Here is a 19,152-nt window from a genome sequence, read left to right as displayed (position 1 = left end):
TTATGGTTTCCCTTCGATCTGAAAAGCTTTGCATCTTTTGTAAAACAAAAAACAAAACACGAGAACAAGTGTAATTCTCTATACACTTATGGTTAAAAAAAAATTGAGCCAAAATCCAGAAGCAGTGTGTCAAACATTGAGGACTTTGACTGGGCCATTGCAACACCTTGATTCTTTTCTTTTTTTAGCCTTTATGTTGTAGATTTGCTGCTGTGCCTCGGATCATTAACCTGTTACATGACCCAATTCAGCCAAACCTTAGCTGTCAGACCGATCGCCTCACGTTTGACCCTTGTATGCTTTGGTATTCAAAGGAGTTGATGGTCTATCAAAACAAGCTCAAATCACTGTTGGAGTGGTTGGTATGAGGTGTTTGTGCTGTGATTGGTTTTCTCCAAATGTTGTGCTGTGCATTATGGCCAAACATCTCCACTTTGATTTCCACTCTTGGTCCAAAGGACATTATTCCAGAAGTCTTGTGGTTTGTTCAGATGCAATTTTGCAAACCTAAGCTGTAGTGGCATAGTTACACATTCTTTTTCTACTTGTACTGTCATGAACTTTATCACTTAATAACTAACTGAGGCCTGTAGAGCATGAGATGTAGCTTTTTCCAGGATTTTTTTTTGCAGTGTCCCTTAGCATTGTATGGTTTGACTTAGAGATAAATTTCCTGCACATGGCTTCTGGATTTTGACTTATTTTTTGTTAAATTAATAACACAGTATAATATGTTTAGTTTTGTTGTTTATCTGAGGCTGTATTGAGAGCATTTTAAGACCTCCTAAGGACTAAATCAAGGACATAGCACCTTCAAGAATCAGTACTTTTACCCTAACTTAGAGAAGTAAGTGTTTAATATTAGTATAATGTTGATGGAGTTCTGACTACATGTTTGAGTCAAAGTTGAGGGTTAGCATAACTTGAAAAGGAAAATAAAGACACCAGGAGAGAAGAGCTGGCCCAGTTGTGGTGAAGGGTTAAAAAGAAAGTAGCCACCCATCTCTTTTTTTGATTTCAGTCACAAAACATAGTGGTGCTGGTGTTCTCTACAGTGATCTTGGAAAGAGCTAGGTGTAGCCAGTCTTTTTGGTAAGCATAGATTGGCTGTCCCTCAGCTAGAAAGAACAAGGTCCTTCAAAGTCAGTCATTAGTCTTCTAATCTAACATAATAAAGAGCACTAAAAGACTTTTATTTAGGAGGTCACAATAAATACAGCCTTTTTCTGTTTAAGATTGGGGATCCACATATTACCAGCTTAAAAATTCCAACTGATTTGAAAACATGAAGCAGGAAGAGAGCATGCATAGATGTAGATCAGTACTTTATTTCATATGCAGCTTTTCCTCCTCAGATAGCACCGGTGAGGCATACAAATACAGTACAGTTACTGTATTCCAGGCATGTATGAGCTAAGCGCTTGTATTCATGCCATGAGGAAGGCATTTGTCCCCATGAGAGGCTGACAAAGCTGCTTATCGTTGCTTGGGTATGCTTAGATATGTTCTTTATTTCGTTTTTCTATTTAGTTATTAGAACAATTTGCTGTCAAGGGACTCAATAAAGGATCATAAAGTATCTTCAATAATGTATCTGATCTTGAAGCTCCTGTTTAGAAAGGCACAAATGTCAATTTAAATAAACAGGTTGAATAACCACCTTAAGACTGAGGTGTGTTGGGCCAGAGATATCCACTTTTGTCATCTATACAAGCCGCTGATGTTGCACTTAGCACTTTGGTTTGGAGATTGCCTTTGATTTGAGTGAGTTGGTTAATTGAGAGATTGATTGATTTGGTTAATTGGTTTGCAGTTCCTTCTGAATGATTCATCATATTGTTTTCTAACCTCTAACCTAAAGGCATGCCCCAAGTTTGTTTGTTTTTTTCCTCCTCTTCATTTTCTCCTCTGGTAGTTTTTAATAATTTGGGCGATGCGCTGCCCAAGCTACCTTTTCTGTCTTTATCTCCTGTAGTTTTTTTCTTTTCCGGTGTCTTTTTTTTAAGAAACCCTCCGCACTCTGAGAACTCTTGACCGTTTTTGAACTGGGGCCCTGTCACATAGACATTTAAAATCTTAGCCTGCGACTGCATCAGCCACGAAAGCACAAGTGAATGTATTTAACAGCCGCCATCTCCTTAGTCGCATCTCTCAAATGTACACGAGTGTACAGTGGAGTGCAGTAACAGGCTGGCGTTTAAAACCTTATCACTTTGCCTGTAGTAAATATTTAAAACATCCAATCTAAATGCACCCACTTCGCCGCTCCTTTGGGTGCCTGGTTGACTTAGATTAGCCGCATATCTTCCGGTCATTAAAACCGAATATCCCCTTAATCCTGGATCTCTAATTCTCCCCAGAAACCTGCGGGTGCTTCTTAAACCTTGTATGGTTTCTTTTACGTTTTGGTTTTGGTTTGAGTAGCAGTAGTTTGAACAGATCAGTAGTGGTTTGCTCTGAGCGGTGTCTTGCGGACAATGCCAGTATGGACTGCATCTCTTTCTCTATCTTCGGAATGCCTCTTCTTCTCCTCTCCATCCTCCTCCTCCTTCTCTTTTTCTGAGCCTTTTCAATGCACTGAACTCTTCTTTTATGGATGTTTATCTCTCTCTTTTTCTCTGTCTTTTCTTTGACGTTTGATTGCGGTGCAGCTTGCTCACATAAAATGAAAGCTGGGTAACATGGGTCTCTCGTGTGTTTCATATGCCCTACGAGGTCCACAATTATCCGCTCTATATGTAAACATGTGTTTTAAAATATACATAAATATGACAAATGAAACAAAAATATGTTCGAGCTTCTGTAACGTAAATTAACGGGTAAGAATAATCCCATGACACACATGTTACCCATTAAACTGACTGAACTGATGAAATTTTTTGCTTGAAAAAATTGCCGTGCAATGTGAGTGAACAACTCGGATCCATTTTAAATGTGCTCACATCTGCACTGTAGTTCAGCCTATATATTGTGTATATATTATAATTTGACTGTTTGATTATTTTTTTAGGACTAAATTTGTGTTTTGCTAAAAGTATATTTTATTTGAGGATCTTCCAGGGCCAAAAATTCAGTGTAGTATCAATATTTTACTTTTGATCTGTTTTAAAAGAAGATAAATGAAGGATATTTTAAGTTTAATTGGATTCTGTGTCAAAGCTTTGATTTCAATTTGAAATGAAAGCACATTGCAAACAATGGCCCTTAATCATAATCCTCAGAAAAACACTCAAACATGCCTTTAGTTTGTTACTTAGTCCACACTTAATATAAATCAGGTTATCTTCCTCCCCTATACCCTTCCGTCCTTCCTTCCTGCAGATCCTTCCTTTATCCCTCCCTCCTTCCTACAGACATATAGTCATATTCTCTCTTCAGGCTTGCTATGCCTGATCTCCTTTTTTATGTGAAGAGATTATTACTTTTGTTTTTCTATTATTTACGTTTTCTATTTAGAGAAGTGGTGCATCGTAAAGACTTTTTACTCTGTGTACATCGTTAGTATGTGTGTGTGTTATCATAAAGGCGTGTAGATGGCCCTGTTGAAATCCCATAAAATCCCTCATCCTTCCTTCCTTGTTTTCTTCCTCTTTTAATTTGTTTTCCAACTCTCTAAAATAATTTCCCTGCATGTCTTCCGTCCCTTCTTCTACTCTTCCTTTTCTTTCCCAATTTTCTCCTTAATTTCCTTCCTATTGTGTCTCTTAAACACCCTCTTTCTCTCTTCCTTTAAACTCACCCGCTCAGACCTTTTTGATTTTGAAAACAAGGACAGGAAGTAATGATGCGTTTATTTTGTGAGGGGTATTTCAACACGGCCATTTCTAACGCAGAGTGACGCGCTTCCGAGTCATAGATTGAACTGTTAGTTAATCTATCACTCCCAGCAGTCTGAAATGTTGCAGTGCCGGGGAAAACCAGTGGGTGGCTCCCTACAGCACAAGGTTTGTGTGCTCGTTAGTACATGCAGACACACACAAGCTCTAATTTCCACAGTCTAGCATCGTCTTTGCAGTTAGTGGAACTTACAGAGTTTTATATGTTATCTTACCAGCATCTTAACTGTGGATGCTTCCTTCAAAGTAAAACTTCCAAAAAAAGCTTAATTTCACATGAATTGTGACTATTCTCTGGTGAAAGATGCACCTGATTAATGTAGGTAAATTTGGTTAAATGTAGATTCACTTAAATTATCCCCGATCATATACACATATAAGCTTTCGCACATAGACACACACTCTACGACAACTCTCACCCCCTGTGTTGCAGCTCCTGAGCGTTATTCATTTTTTTTGTCCCTCAAGGACAGAAATTTCCCACCATCTCTCATCACTACATGTTTCAGTCTTCTAGTATCTGATAAGAAGTGATTCAGCCTGATCTGGCCCTCGCAGAGGATAGGTCACTCTCTAGATGCAGTAATATCACACAAATATCTCCCTCTAATATCTGGCTCTGATGAGATTATATTTATTCACCACCATATGAGTCTCGATCAGAGATTGAACTCTGTCGGTTTGTGATTTATTTATTTTTTTCGTTTTCAAAAAAACAAACAAACAAAACACACAGACACACACATAAACACACTTGCACCGTGACACAAACACACACACCAAGGCGCTACTCTGGTGCTGATGTTTGTTGCCTTTCCTTAAAGCCGGCTGACTCCTCCTCGTCCTCGTCCTCTTCGTCCTCCTCTTCCTCCTCTTCCTCCTCTCACCCCCCTGTGGTAAGGCCAATGGTACGCTCCGACGGTAACCTCGCCCGCCGCCCTACCTCCTCCACCATCCCTTCATCCCTCCATCATTCCATCCCTCCCTCTGCTATGCCATCCACGGTATGATCTTCTCGTCCACCCTGTCATCTCCCCCTCTGTCGCTCATGCTGTTAACTTCTGCAGCATGCCGAGATATATATCGCTGTTGTTTGTGCTTTGTTAAATGTATATATATGTGTAGTCCTATATGGTGAAGGACACTGTACGTTATGCAGGCCTAGTATCACTGGAGTCTTGTGACTTTCCTTGGTGGCTGTCATTCTTGCCATGGCGCAAGCTGCCCCCACTTCCTCCCCATGGCTTGCAAGTTGCCCTCCGTATGGAAGTGGTATCTTTCGCGCTTCGTCATCAGTACGAGCCATCATGGTCACGCTGTCTCTCTTTTTCTCACTCTTCTCCACTGATCTATCTGTCTGTATCTGTCTCTTTGTCTGTATCTGTCTGTCTGTTTACGAATCAGTCTTGTGATTTGTCTCTGAATATTTCCAACAATTCCTTATCTTTAGTGTCTGTCTTTGGCTCTCTTTCTCTCTCTGTTACACTTACTGTCACTGTACTTCTTCTGCTCACTCCCCACCCCCCCCCCCACTCTTTCAATGGTGCAATGGTGCCCACTGTGGTCCAATTGTGGTATTTACATGCAGTACAGAATTGTGATTTTCCACTCCTCAGAAGGATGTGCCACTTTTAGCATATCTGGCAGTGGAGTTTGGGATAATGCATGTTATCGGTTACTTGTCAACAAGCTTTTATCCCAGAATTACATAAAAATAGAAGTGACTAGTCGTTTTTCCAAACTTTGATTTATTTGCAACACAAAGCAAGTGACTAGTGCAAATAATGAATGCAAATCAGATCAGTAATATGTTGAAAAGTAACGCACCGTGCAACATCTGTTATCCCAAACTGCAGCAGGATGTGTGGAGAATGGCAAGTTCTTTGTGGGAGCACACTGTGTGTTCTTTGTGGGATTAACATAAAGAATTAATGGCTTCTTGGAAAAATACAAGTGGCAAAGCAGATTCAGAGGTCAGAGAGGCTGATGCCGTGTTTCTTTGGGTCACATTTCATTGTTACAGTGACGAAAGATGTAGCACAGCTCTCCTCTGGTTACACGTTGCGTGTAGTCAGGTTTGTTTTGTGCATACTGGCCAGTCAGATAATGGTGAACTGGAGATTTTCTCCTTAATTTTGCATAACTAGTTTTGTCATTAGGATTGCTAATGAGCCGATATCCTTGCTTTCACCCGATTCAGCTGTCATTTGTGGTGTAAATTGTGGATATTTATTCCTTAGCTTGGCCGTTAGCTGCTGTGTTGTGTGCATCGTGCTGTACAAAAACTCTGATGTTGCCTTTGTTTTTCTGCCTTTTTGTCCTGGAGAACGAGCAGGAACAGCATAAATAAATAAATCTGTATTAGAATAGCACTCTGCTAGATGGCTGAATATTTTATCGCAGACTTATTTCCTGTGGATGACAGAAACCTTAGCGAACCTTACCTAATAAAGCAGCAAAAATTCAAATAATTGAATGTGTAAATGTCTGGAGATGCAAAATACTAGAGGCTCTGTAAATAAAAAGAGACCTAGAAGATCACAGTACACAGATGGTGTAGATATGGAGATTTACCACACAGGTAAATAGTGTTTCTACATGGCTGTCACTGCACTGGGCAGTAATAACTTTATCCTCTGGAATATCATCCTTGGATTTTCTTTCTCCAGGTGGCCAGTTTATCTGTGACAAACAATTAGCCTGTCTGCATGATTTATTGAAACAGGAATCAGCCCACAGGCTCGGATTTTTGTATTGTATCTACCGTGAGTTGTTAACAGTGATTTATGAGAGTGCTTACCTCCATCGATGGAAGACTCTCCGTCCCAGTCTCAGATATTAGATTTTTAGTCTATAGCAGTGCAGAATAAATGCAGAAGATTTACTTCAGAGGTCCCAAAAGTGTTTAAAAGCCTGTTTGTCAAATGTCAGCGCATGGCTAGATTTACCTGTAATTGGACGCTTTCTTTGTTGTGATTATGGTGGCGGTGTGGTGAGGTCAAAGAAACAGCGTTAAGGTGTATCAGATGCTTGTAAACATGAATGAAGCGGATTCAATCAGAAATGTCAAGGGATTTTTCCATGAAGTCATACACGTAAGCATGACTGCCCGATTCTCTCCCAGATCTCTTGTGTCAGTTGATTTTGATGGGATTTTGTAGGACGCAAGTTTCCATTTATTAACTCTGTATGTGTGTGTGTGTGTGTGTGTGTGCGTATGTGTGTGCCTTTTATTCATATTAACACTCATATGTGTGGGTGGAAATATGGATACAAATGTTACTTGTATGTCTGTGTGCATATGCATGTTTTCATGATCATTTATGCGCGTGCGTGTGTATATGTGTGTGTGCGTGTGCGTTTGCTTCATTTCCCTATCTATCTGCATGTGTTCCCATGCGTCCTGTGTTTTTTTTTCTAACAAAAAAAAAACACCAAACCCCACCAAAAGGGACTGCAGAACTCTGAAGAGAACGCCAGGATCTCCATCACCTTCTTCCGGCTGTTCCGCGTGATGAGGCTGGTGAAGCTGCTGTCTCGCGGGGAAGGGATTCGGACCCTGCTGTGGACCTTCATCAAATCCTTCCAAGTGAGGGGAGAACCGGACACAACATGCTAGAATAGGGGGGTTGGGTTTACACAGGGAGAAGTGGCTCTCTTTGTCCTTCCTTTCAGAGCTCTATTTGCTTTCACTTAAGTTCTGTTTTTTAAGAGATTTTACAAGACATTTTAATTTTAACCACACATTTAAAGTCTGTAAATTAAATTTAAAAATTATTTTCAGTTCTGAGATGCATGCAGCTATAAATGCCCTTGTTCTTGTGTAAATCCAGCCTGGTAGAGTCTCACAAGCTACCTTTCCTTGCCTCGCCTTGTCCCTCCTCATCCCCACCTCTTACTTGCGTAGAAGGTCAGGTAGATGCTATTTTTAAAAAAAAAAGAGGGATGGTGTGAGGTAATGGAGAGGATGTTTGGGAGTCTAACTACAGAAGCAGATTATGAAGTTTGAAAACAGGAAAAAAAATCCATACCTTAACGAGAAATCTTTTCTTCGTCTTTCCACTTCTCCTCTTTTCTTTCTTCTTCTTCTTCTTCTTCTTCTTCTTCTATTTATTACCGTCAAACACCCTGCGCCCTACTACTAACCCCTGAGAGCTCACCATTCCCCGTAGGCGAGTTAAGCCGTAGACAAGTTTTGTTTAACGAAGCACTCCACCAAAAAAGTGAAATCATTTGATAGAGAGTTGTGGGGACATTAAAATCATCTGTTCTCTCTCTTGCGTTAGCTGAGACGGGCCACTTCATGTTGTACTACTGCTGCCTGTTTGAACCACAGGCTTAAAAATCAGCAGTGGTTGTGAATATCATTTTGAGCTATGCATTAATATTTTGTGCGCTTATAGAATTTATTTAATTTATGAGCAGGCTTTAACTTTTTCATTTATTCATCATGACTTGGCCCTGCCCTTCTATACACAGGAGTAATATTAGCCAGGAGCACAGTCCTGCACTTTTGCTAATGCGTCTTAATATAGAAAAACAATGTTCTGCCCTTGTTTGGTGCATGTGCTGTATGTTGGGACTGATCTCCTGGCTAAGTCCAGAGAACAGATTGTATTTTGCTGAGGTTTTTCACTCTGAAGTCAGATGATTTGTCCTGGATTGTTTTTGGTGTTGTGCCACACAAGACTGCAGATCCATTCACTTTCACAAGTTTGAAAAAAGAAAAAAAAAAAAAGAAAAGAAAAAAATAGATTGTGACTTTGAAGATTAATTGGACGAGTGAGATTTGAATGAAAATGAATGGACTCCAGCTCTGGTGTAGGATAAGCCTGCAGAAAACTTGCCACTGATGCATCTCTCCTCTCTTCAGGCTCTGCCCTACGTAGCTCTGCTTATAGTGATGCTGTTCTTCATATACGCCGTCATTGGCATGCAGGTAAGCTGTCAGGTTGTTATCCCCTTGTTTCCCTCCCACTGTTATCTTCTCTCACCTTCTCTCCTTTAGCAAGCCTCCGTCCTGTGTCTGTCCCCCTGGAGTCTTGTCACTCAGAGTTCCTGTTTGGTCAAGTTGTTATTTTGCTCTCCCATTATCTTCCTCTCTCTGTTGCTCTTTAGTTACTGTTTGTCTTTGTCTCTCTGCTTCCTCTCTGTTTCACCTGGAAGCTGTTGTATTGTTTGTTTCACTGACGATGAGTAGGAGACACTTTGGTTTGATTTGCTGGGGGATGTCTGGCCACTAAATGTGACCGACTTTCACTTGTCAATGCTGACATCATATGCTGTGTGCTGTGACTACACCCTCCCCTCCTATACAGATGTTTGGTAAGATAGCTCTGCGGGACCACATGCAAATCAACAGGAACAACAATTTCCAGACATTCCCTCAGGCGGTGCTGCTGCTCTTCAGGTAAGGGTGATTAATTTGGGCATTTGCTCTTTTTTACTCCCTCATCGTCTTTGTTATTCCACTTTTCTCCTAATCTGTATACTTTGTTTGTGTAACTGCTCTGGCATTAAAAACTGCCAAATCAAACATGCTAGTCTATATGGGAGCAGCCAAAAACAGCTTGATGTTGATTTACGACAAACGCCCTGAAGGTTTTCTTCCTCTTTTCGGCTTGGTTGTGATGATGGTAAGATTCCATGAAGGGGGACAAAAACCACAGAACCTGAAAGGATGGAATCACACATAATTTACTAGCATTACACCAAGTTTATTCTCCTCAAGTTCAAAAAATGTCTATCCTTTCTTATTCTGGATACACCCCTACATGGAATATATAATAGCACTGAGTCTCCATTAAGAATGACAGTATACTTGGACACTTGATAAGCAGAGGAACTCAAAACTGAATGGATAAAAATCATATATATATATATATATATATATATATATATATATATATATATATATATATATATATATATATATATATATATAGTGCTTATACATAGTCATATTTTATATGCTCAGATGTAATAAGAACAAAGTCTAACATCTGCGTCTCTCTCTTTTTGTCTTTGTAATAATGTGCATGTGTGTGCTTCACTCCATGCTTTTATGCGCGAATGCATACATGCGCACATGCATGCATTTCAATATGTGTGTATGTGTGCCTCTTTGTTTCTGTTGTGTGTCTTTCTCACAACCGCATGCACGCCGGCATTTGCGTCGGCGTCCATGCATATTTGGTTGGTTGTGTGCATGCGTCTGTCTATCAGATGTGCAACAGGTGAGGCGTGGCAGGAGATCATGCTGGCGTGTTCACCCAAACAGCCGTGTGAGAAAGGATCAACCAATGAAAGCAGCTCGTCCAACGAGGACTGTGGCAGCCAGTTTGCCATCATTTATTTTGTCAGCTTCTACATGCTCTGTGCCTTCCTGGTGAGTACAGGCACACATCTAATTTTAATTAGTAAAAGGAGAGTATTTCATGTGACTGTCATAACCACAAATAGCAAATTAACATATTTCAAAATGTGCCAGAAAGATGACTTTGAAATTGTGTGTTACATTTAATAGAATGTAGAGAAATGTAGTACATGTTGATTGAACTGGCAGGTCTATAATTGTTTAGAGTGGTACGATAGAAACTTATGGATTTCTGATTTTCCCCAGATCATCAATTTGTTTGTGGCCGTCATCATGGACAACTTTGACTACCTGACGCGTGACTGGTCGATCCTGGGGCCACATCATCTTGACGAGTTCAAGAGGATCTGGGCTGAATATGACCCAGAAGCTAAGTAAGTTTACAAAGCTATATTTGCCACTTTTCATCTGTTTCAAACATATATTCATGCATTTATTTTGGCTGTGTATTTTTACTGCTTATAGTTTAGTAGACAGGGAAGCTTTCTGCTCAAAACTGCTCAATTTATTTCTTTAATTAAATCCTTAGTTATGTTCAAGTAGTTGAAATAATCTGTCCGTGCATCCTGTTTCTACTGCAAAAACACTCCCTGGAGTACTCTCTATCCGTGGTTGAGAATCACTAGTGTAGAGCGTCTCTAAAATTCAACATCTATGCTGGTTTTTAGGGGGAGAATAAAACATCTTGATGTGGTGACTCTGCTCAGAAGAATCCAGCCTCCCCTCGGGTTTGGAAAGCTCTGTCCACACAGGGTGGCTTGCAAGGTAAACACACTTGCATGGCCACACAAATTCCTAAACAAGGCTGCAGAGTTATCAAAAATATACATAACAGCTCAAGTACCATCACTGCATGAGTTAAAAAAAATCCTCATGTTGTGTTGTATTAGAGTGGTGACATATGCACAGCTAATAACGCCTTGCACAATGACTCAAAACACATACTGACAACAAATCGTACCTGGGAAAATATCTCAAAAAAATCTCTCTAACGAAAGATTAGCGTCCTTAGAGTTGAACTGCTGTCTGCGTATTTTTAACAAACTGTCAGCTGCCAGTATCTGTTGGCAGCTGTTAGGGCAATTCACTGTGTTAAAAAGGTGCGTGTGTTTTTCATCTCACGTAGCGTCTGGTGTCGATGAACATGCCTCTGAACAGCGACGGAACAGTGATGTTCAACGCCACACTGTTTGCCCTGGTCAGAACCGCACTCAGGATAAAGACAGAAGGTAAAAAACACGTATGGGGGCAATCACTAGCACACAACTGTAAAGGTCACACATGTACGCACCAGTGGGCACATCATCATACTTGATAGCACAATGTGAAATTGCGTGTTTTCTTATTTTGCCCCACTTTTTTTAAAACCTATTTTATAGAGGGGTTGTAATGTAATTTCCAACTATGGAAATTCTAGTTTGAATCTACAATGTGTACTTCATACTGTGCTTTGTGTGTGCAGGGAACTTGGAGCAGGCCAATGAGGAACTGAGGGCAATAGTGAAGAAGATATGGAAGAGAACCAGTATGAAGCTCTTGGATCAAGTAGTGCCCCCTGCTGGTGGTATGTACACCCTGCAGCACAGTTTCTTATGCACAAATATTTAAGAAGTGAATGTTTCCAATAGACATTACTGTCACCTTACTGTGGTCAAAACCTTGGTTGCATCACTTGCAGTGGAGTTTCTGAAAAATCTTGCAGCATGTTAATTTTAAGCATTAATCTTTTTTAATAATGATGTTGTTGTTTTTTTGTTTCTGCAGATGACGAGGTAACAGTCGGGAAATTCTACGCCACCTTCCTCATCCAGGAATATTTCCGCAAGTTTAAGAAAAGGAAAGAACAAGGGCTGGTGGCCAAGGTGCCCCCCAAAACCGCACTCTCTCTGCAGGTATACAGACAAGTTTTGTCCACAGTAGAGCTAAACATTACAGAGGTAGATTTCTGACATTCGAAATTTGCTCCTGGGTTACAACATGATATGTAAGCAACACTGCTGTGTCTGTGTGTAGGCGGGCCTGCGGACATTGCACGACATCGGTCCGGAGATTAGGAGAGCCATCTCCGGAGACCTAAATGTGGAGGAGGAGCTGGATAAAGGTGTAAAGGAGCCTGTGTCAGCGGCGTCTGAGGACGATATCTTCAGGGTAAAGGTTGGATACACACACCTTCACTCACTCTCCAGAGAGAGAGAAAAAGAAAGAGAGAGAGAGATGATCAACGCCAGCTTGAAGCCGTATTGCATCATGCACATAAACATGCATTCTTGCATGTGCTTAGTCAAGAAGACATAATAAAAAAAGCCTCATGTTCCACCACATAGCTTGGCTACAAAATGCTACACTCACTGAACTATATTTATGGATTTTGGGGGGATGTGTGGGGTCCAATGAAAATAAGTTTTTAATAAACACAGCAGTATTTTACACACTATAATCACTAAACAAATATTCAGCGCTGCAACTGTAAGGATTACATACTTACACATACACACAGCTCCTTCTACAGTAAGAGGGTGAGTTATGCTATCGACCTTTCATTTTCGCCACCATTATAACATTCATATGCTGTTTTGTTTAGTTTTTTTTGCTGCTGTATTTGCATTGTGTACCAAAAATAGACAGCCAAATGTCTGTGCCTAGCTAAAATGAAGGTTAATAGAAAATAAAACTCCAGTGTCCAGTTTATTTAATTTTATCAGTCTGCTTTCATTTACTAAAAATGTTCTGAAGTTTTTTGCCTTTTGATAAAAGCTTTTTGCTTTGCATTCCCATCATTGCTGCAAGCAGTGTTTTGAATTATGGATGTTGGGGTGTGGTGCTGTACATTATTAAGATATTCTTTAACTTGACCTTTCCATTTCTCTTCTCAACTTTTTGTGTTCCTCCATCTCAACCGTCTCCGCCCACACCACAGCGCACAGGAGGGTTGTTTGGCAACCATGTCAACTACTACAACCAGAGCGATGGCCGTGGGTCCTTCCCGCAGTCTTTCACTACCCAGCGTCCCTTGCACATCAGCCAAAAAGGGTCACCTTGTGAAGGCGAGAGCCCGTCTCATGAGAAGCTCATGGATTCAACTACTTTCACCCCTTCCTCTTACTCCTCATCAGACTCTAACGCCAACATCAACAATGCCAACAACACTGGCATGGCCGGGGTGGCAACCCAGGGCATCAGTCGATTCCCGAGCCCATCTATAAGCACTGTGGATGGGCACACGGGGCAGCCACTCACCCCCATTCTGCTGCCAAGATCTGCATGGTGCTTTCCTCCAAAGAGGTGAGTGCAGGCTCAACAGCAGCTTCCATTTACACCTTGTTTTGAACTTTTCTGCTTCTTTCCTACTTTATGTGCTCCTTGATTGTGTTGTGAATAATTTGCTTTCCTCTTCCATAGCCCAGGCATTAGTACAAATATTTAACTGCCTTGTTTTAACATAATTAACAAAAAAGATGTCCATATAGACATAAATAATTCAGCTGTTTATTTCTTTTTACTACTTGCTTTCTTTCCCTGTCTTTTGTTTCTGGTGGCGAGCAGGACGTGTTTTTATGACAGCCTCATGCGGTATGTTGCCAGGGGACAGAGAGAGAGAGAAAGAGAGAGAGTGTGTGTGTGTGTCTGTAATCTCATAATGGCATATAAAATAACATAGCTGTCAGGGTGCTATAGTAACACTTGTTGCTATGCACACAGTGCTTTATTTTGCAATAGCAAAAAGCAGGCTACATGCTGTTACTATAAAAAATCAGCTACCAAAGCTGTAGATAGACTGTTTGGTTCAATGGGGCCAAACGTTTCCTATCAAGGCTTCTCTGAATGCTGGTTTTTTTTTGGGGGGGGGGGGGGTGTAATATGACAGATCTGGGTTAGACACTGTATAGAAACATACAAACATCTGAAAGCTTATACTTATTTGCTAATTTTAATGCAAATGTGGAAATGTGTGCTCTACGCTCACTGCCACTTTAATAGGTACACTTTGCTAGTACCAGGTTGGACCCAGTTTTGTTTTCAAACTGCCTTTTGACACGATGGCGTCACGCAGCTGTTGTAGATTTCTTGGCTGCACATCCATGATGTGAATCTTGCCTTTCATCACATCCTAAAGGTGCTCTACTGGACTGAGACCCTTTCTTGGATGTCTGCTGCTGTGATGGTTGGACTGAGATCTGGTGGCTTTGGAGGCCATTTGTGTGCATAGAACTCACTGTCAAGAAATTAGTTTGGGATTATATGAGTTTCATGACATGATGGACTGATTCTTATATAGCTGTATTTGAGTACTCAGTGTTTCATGCAACATTCTTCATTTACCAGTTCAGGCTCATTCATTAAAGACTTTTTTCTACACCAAAGTGCTTTTTGTTTAAGATTTACAGACATTATTACTCCAATGGATGCATCAGGAGCACATTGGGGTTCATTATCTTGCCCTTAGAATACTTGTATGAGATCTAGACTAGAGCAGCCAGTGATCAAACAACCAAACCTTCCTATTAGTAGATGACCTGCTCAACTGAGGTACAGCCACCCCAAATAATGTGCAGCCATCAGAAGGTGGGCACACTGTGGACATAAAGGGATGGACATAGTTAGCAGCAATACTCAGGCTGGCCGTAGTGTTAAAACGATGATCAGTTGGTGCAAAGCATCACTATCCACCTGTACTATTGATGCAGGTTGAATCCATCCTGTCATTTTTTTTAGGACAAATTCCGAGTCCACTATCTGATTGTCACAGCAGTATTTTTCAAAGATCATTTTTCATCATGAGCTTGAGCTTGTGTAAAATGTCGCCTTATTTTCCTGTTTTTAGCTAACAGGAATGGCACTTTCTTTAGTCTTTTGCTGCTGTAGCACAAGGTTCAGTGTTGTTGCATTTAGAGATGCTGTACTGCTGCCTTCCTATCAGCTCAAAGCAGTCTGGCAATAACACTCTGATAGATATCTGCATTAATGAGCTCATAAACAGGTTTACCTGTCAAAGTGGCCGGTGACTGTATATTCATGAAATTTGGTTTATATGTTTTGAAAGTTGTGCTTTAATTGCTCCATGTCAAGTTAAAATATATTACCAAACTTTGCATTTATTTTGATTTTAGTGGCTTAATTTCTTTCGACTAGCATCCCTCTCTGAACGACTTCACATATTAAGTCACTGTATTTGTAAGGCTTTAAAAACAGCAGTCAGTTAATATGTATATCATTGCCTTGATTTATTTTGCCCACTTGTTGGGATGTTGAGCCAGCTTTACACTTTAGTTACGATAACTGATTGTGTGTGCTGGCATGTATGTCCGCAGTTTTTCCCATTCATTAGGCCTACTTGGACAGTAATGAATCTAAAATAATACACTTGAGTACAAGCAAAGCAAAGTATAAGCTTTCTGATGGACTGGATTTAATCAGTTCAGTAACAGGTTAAGATCCACCAAGGCTTAGCCAAAATCATCAAGTTAGGTCGTTGTTCTAACCCAGAGTTTGCCGTGGAACCGTTAGCTGATTAAAGGGACATCTGGCATTTTTAGTTTTTTTTTGTTTGATTGTTTTTTTCCCACATGATTTGTTTTTCTTCACCACACTGTTGTTTGGGGAGGTTTATGTGCTGCTTAACAAAAATTAAATTAAAAATTCTGGGACTTGAAACTGAAACTTGGCATCATATTACGCCTCTTAATTCGAAACTCTGGGAAACTGAAGTGCTGTTGCTTGGAAGTAAAAACACATCTGGTGAAGAAGAAGAGAATAAAAATTAAATGCCAGAATGTCTCCTTAAAGCTTGAGTATTGGGTATGAAATACAGTTGTGGTTAAAAGTTTACATACACTCATTGTAGGCATGAATGTTGTGGTCATTTGGAGCATTTAGTGATTTCTTTGAACTGTGTTTTTTTTTCCCATGAGGAATGGTTTTACTGCATACATTTTTATTAATTTAAAAAAAACTGAATTGCATGCACAAGTTTAAATTTATTTTGAATTGTCTCTAATCCACACAGGGTCAAAACTACACATACATGCTCAAGCATATAGATGCACCCCCTCTAATATTTGGTTAAATATCCTGTGGAAAGTTCCACCTGAACCAGATGATTTGGTAGCCCTCAACAAGCTTCCAGGATCATTCTGGCTGGATATTTGACTACTCTTAGCAGAATTGACAGAGTTCGTTTAAATTGGTTGGTTGAAGTTGAGTCTTTGGGAAGGCAGAAGCTTAATGGCAGCCTGCTTTATCCATTCTAAAACCTGCTGTCATCTGTTTTTGGGGTCATTTTTTGGATCATAGCTTCATCTTTACTTCACTTCACTGATGTCAAATGTCTCAGTCTTTGTTCCGTCTGAACATAAAACATTTCTCCAGAAGTCATTTGGCTTGTCCATGTGGGACTCAATATATACATGCGTTAACTTAAATATTTTAATAGGTGGTTCTGAAGGTTCTACGATCTCTTTTAACTTTGATGTTTCACTACTTTGCCAAAGAAACTACTGGAAGACGAGTGTTAGTATCCACAATGAAGCATTTTAAATCCCAGTGGGCTGAGAAAATGCCAACCAAGAAATGAGCCTCTGCTCCAGAACCGACACCTTTAAGCTCGACTGATATTTGCAGCTGCCCACATGGGTGAGCCAAATGGCTGGTCTAGGTGGAACTTGCCAAGGGAATTTTAATGGAAAATTGGTGGGGTGTATCTATATATTTGAGCCCATGGGTATACTTTTGAACCTGTGTGGATTAGAAAAAATCCAGAATAAATATAGATCTTGTTTTTAAACTTATTAAAGATGTATGCTGTACAATTATTCCACCCTGGAAAAAGAACATCCCCAAATTACCATGGCATTCATGCCCATGATGAATGTAAATAAACTTCTCACCGCAACTGTGGATGTGACTGGGAAGAAGACATCTTTGAGACGCAAAGAGAATTATAACCTCCTCGCACCAGACAAGCACAAGTATATTATAAATTGGATTTGAATCTTAGTCTCCTGAGGGAAAGTCTCGTACCTAACCCATCGTACCACAGATTCTGACTCGCTACATGGTCTTGCTAGCTCTTTACGCTACTTTTACAATTCACTCGGTCTGGTCTGAACATATTTGTGATTAGCCTGTCAGAGCCCAGAGAAGGTGCATGAGTCTAGTTTCCTATCAGACAACTATATGAAAGGTTTCCTTCTGTCCAGTGACGCTAAAAACGCCAGCTCCAGCTTTTTTCTCTGATAAGCAGTGATTCGCAGAAAGCAATAGCCTCAGATTCTGGGACTTTACTGACCTTCAAATGATGATAGCAGCATAAAAAGTACTGTATTAAAATAGAGCTCCCTGAGAGCAACATTCCTTCAGAATATAGTCTCTTCTGTGTTTTTTAAAGATGTCTGAACTTCAGTCTTGCTATCAATTGCTATAATCCAGGTGTTGCCTTTTATTGCTATTCACCATTTTGCTTCAAGAAAATAGCTGCAATATCCACCCGCTTCTTTTCAGACTCTCCTCCTCCTTTGCCTTCCTACATGCAGTAGCTAAGCATCCATGGGTTTCTCCTTTCAGTTTTATTGCAAATAATTTTTAGTGTATTTACATGTACTTGTCTGTCTTCCTGTTTTTCCGTGTGTCGTGCGTCTTTATGTTCATTCTGTGTTTTTTGTTTGTTCGGCCGTTTGCTTGTTTGTCTGTAGCTCAGACTCGTGTGACAGTCATCTGCCAATCATCCGAAGAGGGGAGGGGTCAACAGAGGAGACATACGACGAGAGCTATGTTGAAGACAGGGTGTACCATGAGGATGACCACTCGCTCTCGTCTGACATGTAGCGTTTAAACACATATGCACTCAAAAACAGCAACGAAAAAAAAGCACATTTATTCCCCAAGCCTTTAATATTTCACAACTTTTTTTCTTTATTTTATGCACTTGTGTGCTCTTGTTAGGCTGGTGTATCACGATGAGACTTGTAAGCAGTTGACTCCCATGGAGGAAGCGGAGGAAGTCGACGACAGAAGAGGAGGAGGAGGGTGGCAGTCTCCCAGGAGGGTCTTCCTCTGTCCCACTTCTCTGGGTGAGAAGACCCACTTTTTAAAAAAATCTTGCGTATAAATTGCGCCTGCTGTCATTTACGCATCTTTACGTGCTGTGTTTTTGCATATTTGTGGCATTGATGTCAGGGCGGAGATCGTCCTTCCATCTGGAGTGTCTCCGGAGACAGTCGAGGCCAGACGTCTCTCAGAAGACGGCTGTACCTTTACATCTTGTACATCATCAGGTAGCCTCAGGACGCCTACATAATAGAGGCAAACACACAGAGTTACAGATGCACATAACAAGATGTGCAAAGAAATCATAATCCTCCCGGCAGCTCCTCTCTAACTCTCTCCCTCTCCTCCTCCAGGCTCTGGCTGTAGCAGGGTTGAGTCCTCTGTTAAGACGGAGCCACTCACCGACCCTCTTCAGTCGGCTGTGCTCCACACCTCCAGCAAGTCCCACAGGTTAACCAAGAATTTTGAAGCACTTTCTGTCCTTGTCATATTAAATCAGTGAGAGAGTTCTAACTAATGTTTATACTTTCCTTAGCTCAATGCAGTGATGCCTCCTACCAGCGAGTTCCCTCTCTGAGGCTAGAGGGCTCCAACTCCCATGAAAAGCTCAATACCAGCTTGCCCTCTGTCAATTGTGGCCCATGGTAAGAAAATAAAGCTGCTCCAAAAACAGTTTAAGCACAAGTAACGTTTTTAAGGTTTAAAACAAATCACTTCCCCTCCTAGGTACAATGACAGTAATGGGAATAGCCCGGTGCCCAGTCCTAGCCCCACCCCTAGCATGCCAGCGTCCAGTCAAAGGGCACCGAGGCCGGTGTCGCTCACTGTGCCGTCGCTGTTGGGGAAAGACTCCAGCTCGCTGTGTCACGGCAGCGCAGGCAGTCTAGTGGAGGCAGT

The 19,152-nt window shown here is 40.8% G+C and overlaps 1 protein-coding gene across 5 annotated transcripts in view; it reads left to right on the top strand.

Annotated features, from left to right (window-relative positions):
• The window catches only part of cacna1c (calcium channel, voltage-dependent, L type, alpha 1C subunit), a 206,440-nt gene that overhangs the window by 181,675 nt on the left and 5,613 nt on the right, over window positions 1-19,152 (top strand). For 2 of the 5 annotated variants that reach the window (XM_026148292.1, XM_026148291.1), the window contains exons 35-53: window positions 4,661-4,744; window positions 7,288-7,425; window positions 8,710-8,775; window positions 9,155-9,246; window positions 10,062-10,224; window positions 10,459-10,586; window positions 10,881-10,977; window positions 11,339-11,441; window positions 11,675-11,776; window positions 11,977-12,104; window positions 12,226-12,366; window positions 13,130-13,494; window positions 13,756-13,782; window positions 17,901-18,029; window positions 18,151-18,278; window positions 18,385-18,482; window positions 18,609-18,705; window positions 18,791-18,899; window positions 18,982-19,150. In XM_026148292.1, the coding sequence (XP_026004077.1) occupies window positions 4,661-4,744; window positions 7,288-7,425; window positions 8,710-8,775; window positions 9,155-9,246; window positions 10,062-10,224; window positions 10,459-10,586; window positions 10,881-10,977; window positions 11,339-11,441; window positions 11,675-11,776; window positions 11,977-12,104; window positions 12,226-12,366; window positions 13,130-13,494; window positions 13,756-13,782; window positions 17,901-18,029; window positions 18,151-18,278; window positions 18,385-18,482; window positions 18,609-18,705; window positions 18,791-18,899; window positions 18,982-19,150 (2,364 nt within the window). Of the gene's footprint in view, window positions 1-4,660; window positions 4,841-7,287; window positions 7,426-8,709; window positions 8,776-9,154; window positions 9,247-10,061; window positions 10,225-10,458; window positions 10,587-10,880; window positions 10,978-11,338; window positions 11,442-11,674; window positions 11,777-11,976; window positions 12,105-12,225; window positions 12,367-13,129; window positions 13,495-13,755; window positions 13,783-17,900; window positions 18,030-18,150; window positions 18,279-18,384; window positions 18,483-18,608; window positions 18,706-18,790; window positions 18,900-18,981; window positions 19,151-19,152 lie in introns of all 5 variants that reach the window. The other 3 variants (XM_026148290.1, XM_026148293.1, XM_026148294.1) reach the window with 3 other exon arrangements.

This window comes from Astatotilapia calliptera, chromosome 17, assembly GCF_900246225.1.
Source record: "Astatotilapia calliptera chromosome 17, fAstCal1.2, whole genome shotgun sequence".
Taxonomy (NCBI): domain Eukaryota; kingdom Metazoa; phylum Chordata; class Actinopteri; order Cichliformes; family Cichlidae; genus Astatotilapia; species Astatotilapia calliptera.
Note: the sequence above shows the minus strand (reverse complement) of the source record. Positions and strands in the feature narration are given on the sequence as shown.